The 20,387-nt window shown below is 45.0% G+C and overlaps 2 protein-coding genes across 3 annotated transcripts in view; one reads left to right on the plus strand and one right to left on the minus strand.

Annotated features, from left to right (window-relative positions):
• The window catches only part of XRCC1 (X-ray repair cross complementing 1), a 28,651-nt gene extending 18,072 nt beyond the window's left edge, over positions 1-10,579 (minus strand). For both annotated transcript variants that reach the window (XM_083369184.1, XM_083369183.1), the window contains exons 1-11: positions 10,479-10,579; positions 8,567-8,659; positions 7,882-7,989; positions 6,662-6,820; positions 4,732-4,812; positions 4,510-4,627; positions 4,020-4,141; positions 3,144-3,267; positions 2,396-2,621; positions 218-334; positions 35-134 (exon numbers count right to left, since the gene is read on the minus strand). In XM_083369184.1, the coding sequence (XP_083225310.1) occupies positions 35-134; positions 218-334; positions 2,396-2,621; positions 3,144-3,267; positions 4,020-4,141; positions 4,510-4,627; positions 4,732-4,812; positions 6,662-6,820; positions 7,882-7,989; positions 8,567-8,659; positions 10,479-10,529 (1,299 nt within the window). In that variant the 5' untranslated portion in view covers positions 10,530-10,579. The remainder of the gene's footprint in view (positions 1-34; positions 135-217; positions 335-2,395; positions 2,622-3,143; positions 3,268-4,019; positions 4,142-4,509; positions 4,628-4,731; positions 4,813-6,661; positions 6,821-7,881; positions 7,990-8,566; positions 8,660-10,478) is intronic.
• A 2,419-nt stretch (positions 10,580-12,998) lies between these two features.
• PINLYP (phospholipase A2 inhibitor and LY6/PLAUR domain containing) lies at positions 12,999-20,174 on the plus strand (the record flags this gene model as incomplete). The annotated part of the gene is made up of 5 exons (XM_083368951.1): positions 12,999-13,050; positions 14,876-14,992; positions 16,377-16,529; positions 18,220-18,363; positions 20,026-20,174. The coding sequence occupies 5 exons, from the start codon at positions 12,999-13,001 to the stop codon at positions 20,172-20,174; spliced, it is 615 nt and encodes a 204-aa protein (XP_083225077.1).
• Positions 20,175-20,387: the final 213 nt, after the last annotated feature.

Consider the following 20,387-nt stretch of genomic DNA (forward strand, 5'->3'; position numbering starts at 1 on the left):
GGACCCCTGCCCGAAACAAACACATCTAGCCTACCTGCTGAGGAGTCGAAACTCTGCGGTGTGCAGCTGTGGTCTCCTCCTCGCTCTCCTGTTCCTGTTCGCTGCCGGATGAATCAGGGCTGCCCATCAGGTACCTGGGAAAAGGAACCTGCCAATTATAGTTTGAAATGAAGACCGAGTAGAATCTACTTAGCTCCTGTTCCCCTGGACAACTCACTGTTTGCAGGGTAAGCAGCGACGGCTACGGTAACAGTCCAGGATCCACTCCTTCCGTACAATGGTGCCCCCGAGCCCTTTCACCTGGCTGTATTTGGGGGTGTTGGCAAAGGCACAGCTAGAAGGAGAAAGAGAGACCCTTGACACGGAGAGATGCCTTGCAATCTATAAGGCACCAGTATGAAACCGGCCAGCTCGGTCTAGTGGTGAAGGCAAGCGGGCAAAAAACCAGGAGACTGGGATTTTTAGTCCTACTTTAGGCATGAAAGTTGGCTGGGTGACTTTGGGCCAATCAGCAAGAGACAGTGAGTTCTAGTCCCAGGTGAGGGATGAAAGCACACTGGGTGACTTTGGGCCAATCACCAGGTGACTATGAGTTCTAGTCCCGCCTTAGGAATGAAAGCCGGCTGGGTAGCTTTGGGCAAGTCCCTCTTCCTCAGCACAACAGTTGGAGTGACAACAGGAGGAAGAAGGTGCGTTGTGTATGTGTGGCACATTGTGTTACGGGTAGTCCTCGACGTATGACAACTGAGCCCAAAATTTCTATTGCTAAACAAGACGTCTGTTAAGTGGATTTTGCTCCATTTCTTTCTTGCCCCGGTTGTTAAGTGAATTTGCTACACTTGTTAAGTTACTAACATAGTTGTTAAGTGAACCTCACTGGCTTCCCCGCTGACTTTGCTCGTCAGAAGATCGCAAAAGGTGATCACATGATCCCGGGACACTGCAACTGTCATAAATACACGCCTGTTGCCAAGGGTCCGAAATCTGATCGCATGAGCGTGGGGGTATTGCAACAGTCATTAAGTGTTTAATGTAAGTCACTTTTTTTGGGTGCCGTTGTAACTTGGAAGGGTCACTAAATGAATAGTTGTAAGTCGGGGACTACCTGTATTTATCAAAATAATAAAAGCGGGATATAATAAATAAAAAGAGCAGTAGCACTGGGGCAGATCTTGACCATTGGACAGCAATGCAAAAGGAAGGCTGTTTAAGGCAGCAAACTTGATGGGGACTTAAGTTCCAACCAACACATCTATGCACATTTTGGGGCAGCCATGAATGGGAACCACCCACTGAATAACTGAAATCTTCCATCAGCTCTTAGTTCAAGGTCTTCCCTAACAAATTACACTAATTAGTGTCAAAGCAACAGCGTATTTGTGTGGGCACTAACTGCCCAAAGGACACAACTTGGCATTTGCATCATCCGTATCAGACACAAGAGTCATGTCGTTTATGCTATAAAAGTTCTCGGCCTCAGAGACATCCATGTCTGTTTGCTATGGCAGTTTTGAAACTGGAAATTGCCACAGGTCCTGCCCACGCTCTGGTCATTTTGGTGAAGCGCAGCAGAGAAAACAAATTTCTTCTTTGTGATGTTATTAGCGAAATCAAAATAGGAGAACTCACCAGGGCCAATTCGCTGCAGAACGAGTCGTCGTGGACAACTTTGTGCAGGACAATTTAACAATTCTATTTAACTGTTTACAATAATTTAAAAATTGCTTTAATCTTTTTCATTCACATTTCATTTTTGTTCCTCTCTGGCATTCTTTGAATGATTCTATTCCACTATTTCTTTTGATATTAGTGTAACTCTTGTCCCGCGGTGAACTGACTGCAGCGAATTGTGGTCGACCCTAGCAAAATTGCTGTGTGTCTGTGTGTGTGTGTCTTTAAGTTCTTCTTTTACCAAAAACAAAGCTGAGGTCTTAGGCTCACCGAGTAGAGCAGGGGTGTCAAACTCAATTTCATTGAGGGCCACATCAGAATTGCAGTTGCCCTCAGAGGGCCGGGTGGGTATGGCCAGGGTGGGTGTGGCCTACTGGGTGGGCGTGGCTAGAGTGCGTATGGCCTACTGGGTGGGCGTGGCCAGCTCTACATCGTTCGCATCAAGGGTGCCTATGGGGGCCTGGGCAGGAGTGGGACAGATCTGAGGGTCTCTGGCAGAAGGAGGGTCTCTGGGCCAGGGCCAAGGCAGAGGGGGCCGTTCCCTCACTGTTTCCAGGATGGCTTCGTGGGCCACATGGAACCACTTCGCGGGCCAGATCCGGGCCCCGGGCCGTGTGTTTGACATGTCTGGAGTAGAGGATTTGAGATTGCAATGGCTTAACTTTCAGGGAGTGAAAGGGAAAAAAAATGCACGTTTTAGGAGGGTAGATCCACTGTCACGTACATGAGGTGAGTGCTGTCAGGGGTCCAGTCTGGACGGTACTTGGCCCCCATCTCCAAGGCCTTGTCCCTTAATTCAGAGCGAAAGGGGTTCTGGAAACCGCTCAGCACGAAGATGGTACCCTGTAGGAGTTGCTGGAAAGACCCGTTTGCTGTCTCCTCTAAAGACGGTGTTGGAAGAGCTTTCTTGAAAGGTAGCGTCTTCTGGGGAGGAGACGTGGAAAGAGAAACTGCAAATCCACAAAAACAAAACGCGAAGGTCAGGTAAGGAGAAGGCAGGCCCAAATCATCGCTCATTCCTTGTCAAAATCAGACGCAAGCATATAAGAAATTCCCTTCTACCCACAGTCTGTGCTTAAAATCCAACTTCAAGAAAGTAAATGTAGTAAAAATATTTACAAATTCTGATGCATTTTTTGTCATTTTAACTCGTTCTGTTACTCCCTTTTCCTTTTATGTTAATATTTTAATGTTTGACTCTGGAATTTTATAAAGATAATTTTAAAAAGAAAAAAAGTAAGTAATGTGCTGAAAACACAACTGCTTTCATTTCGTTTCAATGCTGCTCAACAGGCAGAGGTGCTTTCTGAGATGGGCAGCCACACCAATAAGAATAACAGAACAACAGAGGGGATCTTGGAGGTCTTCTAGTCCAACCCCCTGCTCAAGCAATAGATGAATAATAATAATAATAAAAACATTATGTACTGCATGAAATTTCAACTTGCAAGTTTCCCCCTTTCTTCACACACCTTTGTGTTTTTTGGAAGGCGGGTGTGTAACGCGGGACTTATCAGGATTAGCTTTTTTGGTTGCTGATGAGAGACCAGCATTTTCTTTGCTGAACTCAAACTTCCTTTTCACTGGGGTGGGTTCCTGCAAAGACAAGAAAACTTAAGGCTGCAACTAATCCTAAAATACTTGGACAGAAGCCTCTCCCAACTTCACTGGATTTACTTCTAAGACAGATATAAGATTAAGGATCCTTTAGATTGGCTGTAAATAATTCTAGGACCCATCATGCTGCTCTGATCCATGAATGAATCTTGCTCACGTTCCTAGAGAGGCAACATAGTAGATTGTGGAACGGAAGTACAGTAGTCCTTGCTTAACAACAGTAACTGGGAACAGAATTTCTGTTGCTAAGTGACAAGGTCATAAAACACATCATCATATATATGACTGTACAAACCTATGAGGGCAGTTCCAGCGCTTCTAGTTGCCGTCATTAAGCAACTCGTGCAACATCACATGGTGACCATTTGCAACCTCGTTTCTTCCGTTGACTCAGCTTGTCAAAAGCCAACTGTGAAGGTTGCAAATAGACATCACATGAGCACAGGATGCAGCCATGACATAACTGCAAGCCAATCACTGAATGGTTAGACCACGATCACGTGTGTGTGTGTGTGTGTGCGCGCGCGCCGTAACAGCTGCAACTATGATGGTCAGTCATATGTACCACTTGTTCTGTGCCACTGAAACTTCAAACCGTCACTGAATGGTGGTGGTCATTAAATGAGAAATTTATTTTTTGCTTTTCAGCTTGGACAGCAAATTAGGGAGAGAAAAAAAGTTGGAATGTGACCATTTGCCCACTCGCGTGGCTTCTATTTTCTCTTCTTTACCTTGGGTGGGGTTTTGGTAGTGGGCTTTTCCACCGCTGATGGTGAAGAGTCAGGAGAAAGAGATTTGTTGGTCTGCAATGAGGCAGCAGCGTAACTGGGTGAAGGCTGGTCATTCTGAGATGCTGCAAGAATAATAATAATAATAATTATCACCGTCATCAGTTACCAGTCTCGACGTGGGTATCTATACATACAGAAAACACTGCAGACACTAAAGAGGAGATAAAGCATTAAAACTGACATTTTCAACCGAAACAATTTTCATTTCAAGAATGGCCAAGGGAAGAAGGTAACAGACCTCACTTTATCAAATCTCATTTGATAATAGTGATTAGCGTTGAGAGAACCTTCATTGCAAAGGCAGATCCTCACATATTATCAGCTTCTAAGGAACAACAGAGAAAGACTATCGCCTCCTCTTGCCTGGATGATTAATGGTAACTGTGATCTTCCAACAACCTTTAGGTAGGATAAAAGGTGTGATAATTACCTTTAGGAGGGGAGACCAGGGGTTTGCTGGCACGGCTGAAGAAGAGAGCACCGGGTTTCAAAGAGCTGGAATTGCTGTCCTCCTCCTTCACCTTAAACTGGCCCAATTTGGTGACTTTCTGATGCAGGTGGAACAAAAAAGAGAGTGAGATATCCAGATTTCGTCAAAGAAGAGTGGTAAAATACAGGATCATAGATATCGGGTAACTTGAGGGATGCTCACCGGTGAAGCCGTTTTGGAATGCGTCTCACTGCTGTCTGGAGGAGAATGGAACCTCACGAAGGAAAGGCCATAAGCCAGAGACTGAAGAGAGATGTAAGAGGATTCAGATTTAGGCAAATTAGGCAGCCATCAACAATGGTCATTCCGTGCATGCAACTGTTGACTCCTCTAACTACAGACCACATTCCCTCCAAAGCTAGGACAGAAACCAGCTCTGTAACAGAAGGTAGATAAATTTAGGAGCGGCTAATAAATGTTAGGGAAAAAAGTCTAGCATTACTATAGCCTTCTTGGGGCATTGTCCTATTATGGGGATTTCAAATTCTAAAAATTCCCAAGTCCAAGGACGTCTGGAAAGTTCCCTGGTGGTCTTAATAAATCAACAGGAAGGTTGACCTATTGAGAGCTTGCAATTTCCTCTTCATAGCCTCCCTTAGGGACAGTCTTGCTTAACATAAATGGCTACTAACTGTTACCTTTTTTTTTTGTCCTACAGTGCTCTTTTGAGAGAAGTTAGCCCACTAGTTAAAATTGCAATTCATGTTTATATACTTGGGTAAGGGACGCAGTGGCTCAGTGGATTAGGACGCTGAGCTTGTCGATCAGAAGGTCGGCAGTTTGGTGGGTCGAATCCCGAGTGCTGCGTAACAGAGTGAGCGCCTGTTACTCGTCCCAGCTTCTGCCAACCTAGCAGTTCGAAAGCACGTAAAAATGCAAGTAGAAAAATAGGAACCACTACGGTGGGAAGGTAACAGCGTTCCGTGCGCCTTTGGCGTCTAGTCATGCCGGCCACATGACCACGCAGACGTCCTCGGACAAGCGCTGGCTCTTCGGCTTTGAAACAGAGATGAGCACTGACCCCTAGAGTCGGAAACGACTAGCACGCATGTGCGGGGGAACCTTTACCTATACTTGGGAATCAGTTCCACTGAAGTCAGCAAGCTTTTTTTCCTGAGTAAACATTCACAAGGTAAGGCTATTAAAAAAAAGAGGATCAACTCGATTTTAACTCATTTAACTATCTACAGACCTTCATCTAGAAAAGGCATAATTATGAACGTCTGAAGATGAGCTTCACCTCACCTCCAGAAAGACTAAATACCCAAAAATTCGGGGTCCCATCTAGAAGAAATTAAATCTTCGCTTCTGTTTGCCAGATGATCATCAAAACTGCACGAGATCTACTTTTCTCATATGAGGAACTGACGACCATTTCACCCTTAAAATGCAGTTATAAGAGGCATGGAAACCAATTGACAGGTATCAAACACAAGAGTTGATAAGGCAGGGGTCTTCAAACTCGGCCCTTTTATGACTCATGGACTTCAACTCCCAGAATTCCTCAGCCAGGCACGCTGGCTGAGGAATTCTGGGAGTTGAAGTCCATGAGTCATAAAAGGACCGATGTCAATGCTGCTAACATCGAATGTTATTGCTTGGCAAGAGATGAAGCAGCAGCCATTTCATGTTAAACTTGTGTATTGTTTTAAGAGATTTAGTTTAAGGTTGGGAGGGTGGACGAGTAGGATTGCACTTTCAAGGCCATCTCTAACTAAAGAAGATAAGACCTTGGCAGGTTTTCTAAACGGAAGGGAAACTGATTCTTTAATTGGAAAATATGATTAATGTCAAAATTAGAAAGGGGGAGAATTGTGTTTTAACATATTATGCAAGAGGCAAAGATTTCAGATTCCAGCTTCCTTCGAGCAAGCATTTGCCGGTGCATTAGGCCAATAAAGGACTTTTAAGGTAAACAATGCCTCAGAGTCACTTGAAAAGCCCATACGTCGGAAACTTGACAACCGAGTTTGAAGACCCTTGCTCTAAAAAGTACCAGCTCTTTATCAAGCTTCTGAGGAAGAGATAAATGCAGCAGTGCAAGGCAGACTCCTGCCAGCATCCCATATAATTTTGTTTCCAAAATGTAAACCTTGGTGTACGGCTGGGTACAAACAATCTTAACTCGGTCCCACTTCCTCTCAGCTGTAGCCTTCACCAGTTTATCTGGCCCAAACATACGGACTCTGTTCAAGTTGGTGCCACTCTTGCTCTCTGAGGGAGACATGAAGGAGGATGTCACCAACAGCACCTGAGGTAGAATGGAAAGCGCTACAATGGAAATCAAGAAACGCATCTTTTTGAAAATCTCTCTCTTACTGAATCCCAGGCTTAATCCAGAAGAGTCCTCCCCAAAACAGCCTGAGAACAAGCAATAGAACATCAAATCAGAATTTTGGGCTCTTGAGAGAAACTGTCACACACAGGGAAAAAATATCACAACACGGACATTAAGCACAGGGGGAAAGCAGAGTCCCTCTTGTTCCTCTAGTGCAGGGGGTAGGCAACCTGGGCTCTTTTATGACTCGTGGACTTCAACTCCCAGAATTCCTGAGCCAGCATGGCTCAGATTGGAAACCTCTCCCTTTCCCCTCAGCGTGGCTGGCTCAGGAATTCTGGGAGTTGAAGTCCACGAATCATAAAAGAGCCCAGGTTGCCTACCCCTGCCCTAAGGGGACGCTACAGCTTGGAGAGACAACAGGGAAGAGGAAACATGAAAAAATAGTGCATTAAAGTGTTGTAAATCACACTCAAGTGACCACAGGGTTGTAAATGTGGGCTGTTTGCAGAGTGTCCCACATATGGTCATGTGACCATGGAGTGGGGGTGGGGTAGCCATCAGAACTTCAAATCTGGGTTATAAGTAGCTTTTGGGAGGTCGGTCGTAACTTTGAACAGTTCTCCAGCTAGCAGGGAGTTCATCTAGGTCAGAGGCAGGAAACCTTGGCTCTTTTATGACTCGTGGACTTCAACTCCCAGAATTCATGGCTCAGCTAGGAAACCTCTCCCTCTCCCCTCAGCGTGGCTGGCTCAGGATTTCTGGGACTTGAAGTCCACGAGTCATAAAACAGCCGAGGTTGCCTACTCCTGCTCTCGTCTTTTTCCTAAACTGCTAAGCAGTCATCCTGTATGGAGCCACACACACCTGTATTCAAATGATGTTTGGTTTACATTGCTGGAATCCTACTATTTCTGACTGTACATGCTCAAATGGAACAAAAGAAATAGCACCAAACCCCCTTCATTGAAGACTCAAAGAATGCCACTTCTGTGCTGTGATGGCAACTCTCAGACAGTACTGAATTCACTCACCTCGTAATTCTGCTCACTGGAGGAGGCAGAGCTGCCAGCCAGCACTTCCACGAAGGCAGAGCCTTCATTGCCAATATCAATGCTGTGAATCTGCTCCTCTTTTTCAAACTGTGTTGGGGGAGGAGAGTACAGTAAGGAATTGTGGAAAATGCAGGAAAGGAATCCTATAGGCCCAGGTCTTAACAAGTGGATATTGATTTAACCAAATATACCCCAACCGTGTATATAAGCCATGCTAACAGCACACAAAACTACCTTATACTAAATCAGGAACAAACTCATTATTATCCAATTTGACTGACAGCGATTTATTTAAGACAGAAAAGTTTTCCTTTTCCAGCTGCTGCTTTTTCTAACATCTTAACTGTAGCTAATTTTGAGGAGACTGGTGGAGGGCTGAGCACACAGTATTGCTTTGAAGAACAATGATTGACTGCAATAATAATAAATTATGAAGAAATTCCAAATACCACCTGAAAATCATTTATTTGTGTTATATATACATACATACATACAGCAAAAGAGAGGGAAAGTAAAAGTGTTGGGCTTGAAGAACTATAATTAATATGCACACATGTTTCTAACTGCATAAATATGCTTACAGCAAGTTGTCATACTGCAAGTATTATAACAATTGCGGACCATGTTTGCGACTGATTTCACCCAGGGACTAGCAAAAACTCACTTGTAATATGACAGAGATTTGCTTTTCCCCAGGCTGGGCAGCCTTCCACTTGCGATAGGTGTCAGCCTTGAGCAGGTTCTCAGCACAATGAGTCTGGGGACAGGAGAAGAGGCTAAATCAATGGCAAGAAAACAATCCTGCTATCCATACATCGGCTTCTTCATTCCTTCTTTACCCCTCCTTCTTTTTTCCTTTCTTCCTCCCCAATGGTCTTAGACATGGACTGGGTTTACACAGCACACTTCAACTTTAAATCCATCAAAAAGTACCTGCTGCTCTCTTCTGGCAATTCTCAACCTCAACAGCTTTAAGATGCATAGATTTTAATTCCCAGAATTCCCCAGCCAACTTCAGGGAACTGAAGTCCACACATCTGAAAAGTTGCTGAGGTTGAGAAACCCAGATGAGCTCTATTCTGGCTTACAGTAATGCAATGGTCTACTTCATGTAACAGGCTAAAACATATAAAGAACGGTTGCTGGAATCGGGTATGTCTAGTTTAATGAAGAGAAGGACCAGGGGTGACATGATAGCAGTGTTTCAATATCTCAGGGGCTCCTCCAAAGAAGAGGGAGTCAAGCTGTTCTCCAAAGCATCTGAAGGCAGGGCAAGAAGCAACGAATGGAAACTAATCAAGGAGAGAAGCAACCTGGAACTAAGGAGAAAATTTCCTGATAGTTAAAACAATTAATCGGTGGAACAAATGGCCTCCAGAACTTGTGGGTACTCCAACACTGGAAGTTTTTAAGTAGACAATGGACAACCATTTGTCTGAAATGATATAAGGTTTTTCTGCCTGAGCAAGGGGTTGGACTAGAAGACTTCCAAGGTCCCTTCCAACTTCTTTCTCTTCCTTTTATTATTATTATTCAAAACAGAACACCCCAAACCCAGTTTAGTCAGACGTATTATGTTAGCCCAACCCCTCTTCTCAGACATCTCTTTTTTCCCCCTCTTATGACACCTTCTTTTTCCTTCTTCTTCCCTCTCCGTCTGTTCTGGGTTAGCTCCACCCAACACCCCAAGTCCTAAAACCAGTTTGAGGGGGATCACAACGATTGGATCCTATTACACCCCAGATGCTCAAGGTCTCTGGAGGTCCTCCATCCTCACGGTTGTCCCAAAGGCAACTGGACTTCGTTTTCCCTTGAAGACCTTTCGCTTCTCATCCAAGAAGCCGAAGAAATAAAGTCCAGTTGGAGGGAGGGAGGGAGGGAGGGAGGGAGAGAGAGAGAGAGAGAGAGAGAGAGAGAGAGAGAGAGAGAGAGAGAGAGAGAGAGAGAGAGAGAGAGAGAGAGAGAGAGAGAGAGAGAGAGAGAGAGAGAGGAAAAGGCACCTTTGGGATCCCAGATTGGCTCAGCCAATCTCAAGGTATACATGGTTGTACTTTGACAATAAAGGTTCATTCATTCATTCATCCATCCATCCATCCAGGTTACGGCTTAAGGCAGGGGTCTTCAAACTTGGCCCTTTTTAATGACTTGTGGACTTCAACTCCCAGAATTCCTCAGCCAGCCGCGCTGGCTGAGGAATTCTGGGAGTTGAAGTCCACAAGTCATAAAAGGGCCAAGTTTGAAGACCCCTGGCTTAAGGCAATGGTCGGTTTCCCACCCAGCCCGGCGACCACTGCTGGCTTCCCCCGCAACACGCTGGAGCCTAAAGTAAGCCATTCTGGCTTTGTCTGGCCTAGGTATCGTGGGAAGGCAAGCACGGCTTCGTCGAGTGGAGGCTGTTTTTTTCCGTACAATTTTCTCCGCCCCCCCCAAGAAGCCACCAGGGTGCACCGCCCCATATCCGACTCCCCCCCGCCCCAGAATGGTTGCCTCCATACCCCCAACAGCCCCATCTCCCCGCTGCCTTGTTCCCCAAACGGACGCCCCGCCCCCCCACACCGAGGAAGCCGCCGCGCTACCGTGTCGGAGCTGCTCGCGGATACCACATGTCGGATCTCGATCTCCGGCATCGCCCCGCCACTTTCTGTCACCCGCCGTCACCCGGCAGCAAAACCCCGCCAAGCGCCGGAAATGGGCGCTCTACACTCAGCGACGCTCATCTCTATGGTTCCTCCTGCTGGCCTCCACTCCGCGCGCAAACTCAAACCGATGACGTTCTTCTAAAACGCCGCGCAGTCAGACCGAGCGGGAGGGGTCTTGGTGGAGTGTGGAGGCGGGGCGGGGGGGGAAAATGAAACTCTTGGCGCATGCTCAAATTCGCGCCTTTCCGATCGCCATGCTTTTGGCGCTGGAAGCGCGGCCTTTTGCTTGCGCTTCTGCGCATGCGGGTTTTTTTCCCCCCTGCCTTTTTGAGGGAGTTAGTTTTCGAACTTGGGCGCTTTGAGACGTGTGGACTTCGACTCCCAGAATTCCTCAGCCAGCATGGTCTTATTGAGGGATTCTGGGAATTTGAAAGCCACAAGAGTCACTAAGTTTGAAAAACATTGGGAGGGTTTTCCACCATTAGTTGGCAAGAAAAACCTCTAGTTTGGAGGAAGTAAGATAGCCTAGCTAGCCTTATCTCTGAAAAGGCAAATAAGTAACATTTCTTTTTTAAAAAAATCAACAAAAGTAGCAATGCATTATTTCTATGAATCCGGTTATTAATCTAGTACTGACATGTTTGTTACACACACACCATTCCAAATATCCAGACTAGTTAGATTTAGTTATAGTTGTGGGGCAAGGCTCCTTAAAAGAATCCAAATCATAGCTTGGAAGTTCTACATTTTGCATTCTTGATATAGCCAAGAGTTCCTTTAAAATTGTTTACAGTGTAACAATCCATAATGTGGTTTGTTTCGTTTGGGTTTAGCATATCCAGTGAACCAATTATCCATCAGTAAACTATATAATTGAAAGGGACGCGGTGGGTCAGTGGGTTAGGACGCTGAGCTTGTCGATCAGAAGGTCGGCAGTTTGGCGGGTCGAATCCCAAGTGCTGCGTAACAGTGGAGCACCTGTTACTCGTCCCAGCTTCTGCCAACCTAGCAGTTCGAAACCACGTAAAAATGCAGGTAGAAAAATAGGGACCACTACGGTGGGAAGGTAACAGCGTTCCATGTGCCTTTGGCGTCTAGTCATGCCGGCCACATGACCACGGACACGTCCTCGGACAAGAGCTGGCTCTTCGGCTTTGAAACGGAGATGAGCACCGGCCCCTAGAGTCGGAAATGACTAGCATGCATGTGCGGGGGAACCTTTACCTTTACCTTTAAACTATAATTTATAACAAGATGGATACTGTAATCTCAACATGTCCCACTGTAGGATTCATAACGTTTCTTAATTTTAGTTAATGTTAATGTTGATAACTTTGGGGCTTCACAACCTTTAATGCTCAAGTCTAAGAAGAGCATCCCATTTAATTCCTTGGTGTGACTATTAATATTGTTTCCTCTCCAAAACTGCTCCGAAAACACACATCTTGTTTCAGAAGTCAGTGCTACGGTATGTCTCTTCGGTTTCAGACCCTCTTGGAATTTCTTTAGCTACCATATTTAAGAACTGGGTTTTGTTTGAATCCCTATGTTAGCTGTTGAACCATTTCAGGATTGGTTAACAGCACAGTAAAGTTTTATATACCCAGAAGTTCTTTGCAGACTGGACATCCTCACCCTTCATTGTGAAGGGTGAAAAAGTGACAAGTTCCAACTGCCTTAAGGGCAGTTACAGAAGCAATTGTGCTGTCATTATACTGGCCATTTCCAACTGGGAACAACTATAGCCACTAGAATTGTCCAGTCATCAAGAGGCAAAATAGTGCCAAGATCTTTGAAAACAAAAGCCTTCAAGGCAGGCTCTCAGCACCTGGAACTGCTGCTAAGTTGCCTGCTTGCCCCCAGATTCACAATGAACCTCCACCCCCTTACACATACACACAAATGCACAGTGTGTTACTTTTGGAAATAAAGGCAATCTGAAGAGGTTGTTCTGAATGATTGCAATCTTGGCATCTCCAGATGGCTGTTCCCCCCCCCCATTCCAAGCTGCAGTGAAAGTTTAGATGACTGGGACTTGGTCCCACTGCAAATGGGCTCATTTGTTCTGGACAAAATATGAAGTGGCCATTAGATTTTAGATAAGGAAGCATTCCTCTTTTTCTCTGGCTTTCTTTTTATTTTCTGTGAATTGAAATACAACACCTTGTCTCCCTCCCTTGCCAAGCACTAGAGACATTTCAGAAAATAAAGTTGGTTGTGCTCCTTTTGGCTAGGGGAATACAGCCACCTGGCACACAAAGGGGCCCCTTGAGGCCATCAGCAGACAAGGAAGAGTACAGAAAGCAGATAGGGGCTGCCCAGGTTTTAAGTGCCTCTCAAGCCAATCTTGTTTGCTCACTCCCTCACCCTTATGTAATTGGTCCAGTATATATTCCCCCGGCTCAGGATGCTTCCATCTCAGATTCTACGGATCTGCAGATTACAGGACTCACCAACATGGCCTCTTTGTCCAGCCTCAGTGTCCTTCTGGCCACCCTCCTAACTCAAGGTAAGTTTGCTTTGATGTAGTTATGGACACAACAGTCTTTCTGCTTTACAGCTAGAGTAAAGGCAAGGTGGATGCGTCCAGTCTCAGAGATGTGCTTGTATGCTTGAATGTTTTTACCTTGCTCTAGAGGCCACAGGTTAGAAGATGGGGGAATCAACCTATTTTCCAAACCACCCGAAGGGAAAACAAGACCCAGTGGATGGAAACTAACCAAGGAGAGAAGCAACCTAGAACTAAGGAGAAATTTCCTGGCAGTGAGAACAATTAACCAGTGGAATGACTTGCCTCCAGAAGTTGTGGGTGCTCCATCACTGAAGGTTTTTAAGAGACTGGACAGCCACTTGTCTGGAATGGTATAGGGCAGGGGTCTTCAAACTCGGCTCTTTTGTGACTCATGGACTTCAACTCCCAGAATTCCTCAGCCAGCATGCCTGGCTGAGGAATTCTGGAAGTTGAAGTCCATGAGACATAAAAGCGCCAGGTTTGAAGACCCCTGGTATAGGGTCTCCTGCCTGAGCAGGGGACTGGACTAGAAAGCCTCCAAAGTCTCTTCCAAATTTATTACTCTGTTATTCTGAGTATGGACTCTAGAGGGGCTACCAAAGACAGACAGCCTCATTTGATGAAGACAAGGAACTCTAGATGGATTTCCTACCTCTTCTGATTCTGATGAAACCAGGGCTTTTTTTCTCATAGAACGCTCAGAACGGAGTTCCGGCACCTTTTTTGCATGGAACCTTGTAGGGTAGGCAAGGCTGGTTATATGACATGTGTGAGTTCCGGCACCTTTTTCTTTTACAAAAAAGCACTGGATGAAACGCTGAGGTACGGTTTCTCCACACATCTGTTTCTTAAAGGGTGGTCTGATGATCCCTGAGGTCCCCTCAAACCCATCACAGGGGGTCTCCAAAATCAAAATTATTTACTAGATAGGGAAGATCAGGGCTTTTTTATTCATAGAACACCCAGAATGGAGTTCCAGCACCTTTTTTGGATGGAACCTTGTAGGGTAGGCAAGGCGGGTTGTATAACATGTGTGAGTTCCGGCACCTTTTTCTTTTACAAAAAAGCACTGGGGAAGATATTTGCAAAATTTTAAAATAATGTCTCTCTTTTTTTTTTGTTGTTGTTGTTAAAAAATATAGAGGGTTTTTTTCTGAAAAAACATTTACTTAAAATTTCACAGGCTTTATAGTGGTGCCTTTATATGATTCCATAAATAAATATTCTTTTAAAAAGCATCAATTTTTATATGGTAAATATCAATAAAGGGACGCGGTGGCTCAGTGGGTTAGGACACTGAGCTTGTCGATCAGAAGGTCGGCAGTTTGGCGGGTCGAATCCCGAGTGCCGCGTAGCAGAGTGAGCGCCTGTTACTTGTCCCAGCTTCTGCCAACCTAGCAGTTCGAAAGCACGTAAAAATGCAAGCAGAAAAATAGGGACCACTACGGTGGGAAGGTAACAGCGTTCCGTGCGCCTTTGGCGTCTAGCCATGCCGGCCACATGACCACGGAGACGTCCTCGGACAAGCGCTGGCTCTTCGGCTTTGAAACGGAGCCCCTAGTGTCGGAAACGACTAGCACGCATGTGCAGGGGAACCTTTACCTTTTTCCTTTACCTTAAATATCAATAAAGGTAACCCGTGCAAACAAAAGTTCTTTGAGGGTTCTTCATAATTTTTTAAAACTGGAAAGTGTTCCTAAGAACAAAAAGTTTTAAGAAACACAACTCTGCACCATGAGACATATTCAACTGAAACACAGTTTCTCCATCATAGCTTATTGAATAAGCCACATCTCATCTGTGTTGTTGTTGTTTTTTCCAGGTTCCTGTTTCATCTGTGAGACCTGTCAAGGTCCAGGTAAAGACTGCACTGGCTTGAGCCGCACCTGTGGAGCGTCTGAAGACACCTGTCTTACCTTCATAGGAGTAAATTCCTTGTGTGAGTAAAAGACAGACAAGGTTTCAGGACTTGCTCTGAACCAGCAGAGGGAGTTAAGTGAGCTTAGTTCCCAGAAGAGAGCCTAGAACAGCGAATTAGCAAACTTTTTTTCGACTGGGCAACCTTATCCCTAAAACATTGGAGCAGGTCTTCCCAGTATGTTGATTTATTGATACATGTCTACTTATTCATATAGTGTGGACCTTAGAGAACATTGTAAACTTTTTAAACTTTATAAAACATACCACCCACCCTTTGGACTATCATACTCTTTGAAAGTTAGATCATCGGCCCCAACTAGGCTGGCTTCCATCAGGTGTTCAACACCTGGTTCTGTTACAAAGCTTGGTGTGTGTGGGTGTGTGTGTGTGTCAGGAGATGGGGTTCACCTCTGCATTGACCATGTTAATTGTTAGGGATGGATCTGACTTTATGCTGGCTGCTCTTTTGTGGGTGTTGTTTATTTTGCAGGCTGGGGTCTTTCTGTTTGCTATATTTTTTTAACATTGTTAGACACTCAGAGTCATTAACTTCAGATGGATGAACCTGCTGGTCTATGACCGAATAAAGATTGATTGACTGAGATGATACATTTCATATGTAAACATTCCCCAAAACAGAATTTTTTAAAAAGATGGACTAAATAAATGTGAGTAGATATTCTAGCATTTTCTTCCTGCACCCCAATGGATATATTTGTGCATCCCGTTGAGGTGGGATAGAAATCAATATATGCATATATAAGGAGTGTATTTATATGCCTAAATATTCAAATTAGACATATTTTATATTATTGTACACCACCCATACAGTATATCTTCCTTCCAAATAGATTATAGCAAGACTTCATTTTTGAATACCTAAAGGTAAAGGTAAAGGTTCCCCCGCACATGCATGCTAGTCGTTTCCAACTCTAGGGGCTGGTGCTCATCTCCGTTTCAAAGCCGAAGAGCCAGCACTTGTCCGAGGACGTCTCCGTGGTCATGTGGCCGGCATGACTAGATGCCAAAGGCGCACGGAACGCTGTTACCTTCCCACCGTAGTGGTCCCTATTTTTCTGCTTGCATTTTTACGTGCTTTCAAACTGCTAGGTAGGCAGAAGCTGGGATGAGTAACAGGCGCTCACTCTGCTACGCGGCACTCGGGATTCGACCCGCCAAACTGCCGACCATCTGATCGACAAGTTCAGCATCCTAACCCACTGAGCCACCGCGTCCCTTTATTCTAGAACCCCATTATTCTGAATCTAAAAAAAGGAGAGAAGTCTCTCCAGTTTCAGAATATTATCTGCCTCGATGGTACTTTCAGTTATTTTACCAAACAGATTTTCAACCAGGTGTATCTAATTTAACAAAACCTTTCTTGTCTGCATCTTCTTCACCAGGGTCTGACAAAATCACCGAGACGGTCAAAGTCTGCTCTGCTAGAAGCAGCTGCCAGCCTGGCGCAATCAGTGTCACCATCAACTCTGAGATCCATTTCTGGAGCACCACCAGCTGTTGCCAAGAAGACTCGTGCAACCACAAAGCGTTAGATTGTAAGGAACCGTTTGTTTTTCTCCCAAACCAAAGTTCCTGAAGTTGATATTCTTACTCCCCCAAATTTTCACTGGGGTAGCTTACTTCCATGTATTCCTTTCTACCTAGTTTGGCACATCCAGTTAGAGCAGCCAGCAGGTCCAACGCTGCTTAAAACTGATGTACTTTTAAAAATTAATTTTACACGGTTTATAAATCCTTTCACTCAAAGCTGACTCTGAGCGGCATACAAGTCTTGTCTTTGTAAATTCCAGATTAAAACAGGCCATTGGCATAAGAAATAAAATCATTTCATGCTAGCAGTGCATGGAAAAAGTATGAAGGAAACCAGGAATGCAACATTCTATAGGCCAAAATTCAAACTTCATTCCTCAACGTTCCTTTAGTTTTCTTAACATTAAGAGGAAGGATCGCATTTGGATATCCAGGGGGATCCTCGCCTTTTCAAACTGAACATCAGCTTCACTGATGAACAGCAAGGTGGTAAAAGACGCACGGGGAAGCATTTCGATGCATTTCTTGATCAGTTCACTACAAGAAATCAGAGAAATCCCACTTGCAATTTCCAAGATTCTGTATTTTCTCTAGAAATTTTGTGAAAAGTCTGGAAGAACTGTGCAGTTCACAAAAGCTTCTGCCTTTTAACGAAAGATATGAGTTCTTTTGCTACCTAGCAATGTGTGGACTTCAAATCCCAGAATTCATAGGCATGCTGGCTGGGGAATTCTGGGAGTTGAAATCCACACGTTTTCAAGCTGCCAAAGTTTGAGGGACACGGTTATCACCTCTTTCTGGTGTTCCTTCTACTTCTCCTTGCACCACCATCCTCCAGAGAGTCTTTCCGTCACCTCTTTGGGAGATTTTCAATAGATTCATTTGTATGGAAAAGCAAACAAGGAGAAATCCTTTTTCTTATCTACTTCCCCAGTTCCATTAGGTTCCTGGCAGCTCCTTAGATGGTTATGTTAAGGCTTCTTAGCTAGTTTTCTCCTGCCTCTTCTCATTTTTTCCGATCAAAGGTTGTTGGAACACCTAGGAAACCACTTTGCAGAGCCGTCCGACTACGGGTGATTAAAACGCTGCAGTCTTCAATGGAATAATGATCTCAGCTACAGTTCCTTCATTTTGTGACAAAGATTGTGACCAAGAGAGATTGCCTTGCCTGCTTCCCACAAACAGTAAAACTGTAACTGACCGTGTACCTACCATCAGCTGAAATGGAAATCATCCACTATTGTTTTTGAACCAGTCTGGAATAAAACTGTGTCTCCCATTGTAATTGCCAGATCTGATTAGAAGTAGTGACTCGTTCAGAATTCCAGTAGAACAGTGGGCTTCCCCTGCAATTCTATGAGACTTGTGTCCTGCAGCACAGGAGTCCCCAACCTTTGGGGCACCAGGGACCGGTTCCGTGGAGAGAGGTTTTTCTGTGGACCGGAGGGGGTGTGGTTTCGTGGGCTGCCTGCATCTCGCAGATGGGGCTTTGCTTGTTTGTGCAGCCCAGTTGCTGGCTTGCCACGGCCTGGTACTGGTCCACGGACCGGGGGTTGGGGACCCCTGCTGTAGCAGGTATGATCATAAATATGCCCAGCGCAGTAAATTCATGTCTGTGAATGCTTTGATTTATATATTATGGCATATAAGTGAGAGCTGCTGAACTAAGGTTTCTGTGTGGCATCATCTTTGTAGTACCCCCTGAGAATACCACCCTCAATGGGCTGTCCTGCCCAGCTTGCTTTAACCTTGGCTCTGATCAGTGCGAAGAGATCAGCTCTCTGAACTGCGTAGGACAAGACAATCATTGTATAACCGCCTCTGGAACCTTGACTGCTGGTAAGTTTCATTTGCCTAATAGAGCTCATTTATGCAAACACCCAGATGGCATCCAGGGTTAAACCAGTGGAACTCAGCATAGAGACATTGCTAAATTTTATCATGCTATTTTTAAAATTTTAAAACTTTTAATTTTAAATTATCCTGACGTTAATGTTTTACTGGTGATATTTGTACACCGTCCATAGACCCTCTCTCAGGGAGAATGGACAGTTAAAAAAAAAGGAAATATAAATACATAAATGACATGAGCATGCTGAGGCAAGCCGATCCCCGGCTCGCACCACTGCATTCTGGACCCACTGAAGGCTTCTCAGTGGTCTTCAAGAACAGCCCCATATAAAACACATTGCAATAAGTCAAGTCCGGCGCTCCAGATGGAGCTGTGCAAATATGTGATGATTCTTCCAAGCTGAGTTCTTTATTGTTTCACCCCTACGGAGAAAATCTTGTCAGACTGAGGACTGAGGTGCTATTTGCACCTACAATATACTCTGGGAACTTTTAGGGAGGGATTGTCTTCAACCTCTTTCTCTCACACGTAATATCCGGGCAGAGTTGCCTCATACTCCTCTTGAATTCTCCCCCCCCCTTTGCTGGAAATCCACCTGCTCACTACATTCCATCCCCCTTGGCCAAAGCGGCCAGCTGCTCCTCTATCTCTTACCTGCTCACCACTCCTGACTGGAAAGTGCAACCCCATCTAGGAGTAAAGATGGAAAATTCCCATGGGCAGTCCCAATAGCCACACCCATTCGGTCACTATAGGACTGACTGGACTCTGTTTTTCCCCTCCCGGATTTGCACAGCCTCCAGGCATTGAGATGAGACTGAAAGCTTCATACAGCCAGTCTGGGCTCAAAAGGTATAATTGCATATCTGATTATATTGGACCCCAGTGGAGTGGATGACCTCACACAGTGTTTTCATGTAGAAGTCAACAAGAGAGTATAGTGTCTTGTGTGAATCCAGCCAAAAGACAGGTTTATGACCAGTATGCCAGATACTACCATCCTTGTAGGTTTCCACCGAACAGCCGAGAGACAGTTCTTCAGAACATGAATAACACAGAGCAGCAGAGTTGGACCTTGGGGGTTTTCTAGCCCAATTCCCTGTTCAAATTTCCCTGTTCAAGCAGGAAACCCTATCCCATGTCAGACAATCTCTTCTTAAAAACCTCCAGGGTTGAAGCTCCCACAGCTTCTGAAGGCAAGTCGTTCCGCTAATTAATTGTTCTCACTCTCAGGAAATTTCTCCTTAGTTCTAGGTCGGTTCTCCCCTTGATTAGTTTCCATTCCTTGCTTCTTGTCTTGCCTTCAGGTGCTTTGGAGAATAGCTTTGACACCCCCCCTTCTTTGTGGCAGCCCCTTAGATATCGGAACACTGCTATCATGTTCTTTTCATGAAACTAGACATACTCAATTCCTGCAACGGAACCATTTGGAGTGATAGCAGAGGTAGAATCGGAACAGGCAACCTGGCAGCTCTCTTTTTGGATGCCACAAGGACCCCTTTATCCAAGGGTCCCCAACCTTGGCCACTTTTAAGACCTGTGGACTGGTCTTGGCTGGCTGTGGAATTCTGGGAGTTGAAGTCCACAGGTTTTAAAAGTGGCCAAGGTTGGGGGCCACTGCCTTAACCAACTGAATTTTCGTTCCCCAGGAGGTATCCCTGTGACATTTGCTGCCAGAGGCTGCGGCTCTGCCTCCGCATGCGCTCTGCCCCTGGAGACCAACATTTACTCTGCAGGAATCACTTTTCACCTCAAGAAAATTGGGTGCAGCCCAACCCTGAAAGCCAACAGCACCTAAGGGAATGTTGAGAGCCTTGGCGACGAAGGCCTCTGAAGAATCCCCTCAGATTTGTCCCTCACTGTCTTGGAGCCTGCGAGTGTGGTCCTTATATTATCTCCCTTACTGAATGTAATGAATAAACGGCATGAAAAAGAAGCACAAATGTGTACGTTTTTTGTTAGATTTATTTTTTTTTAAAAAAAAATCTCACCTTTATTATTTTTTCTAAAA

This window comes from Vipera ursinii (genome assembly GCF_947247035.1).
Source record: "Vipera ursinii genome assembly, chromosome: 9".
Taxonomy (NCBI): Eukaryota; Metazoa; Chordata; class Lepidosauria; order Squamata; family Viperidae; genus Vipera; species Vipera ursinii.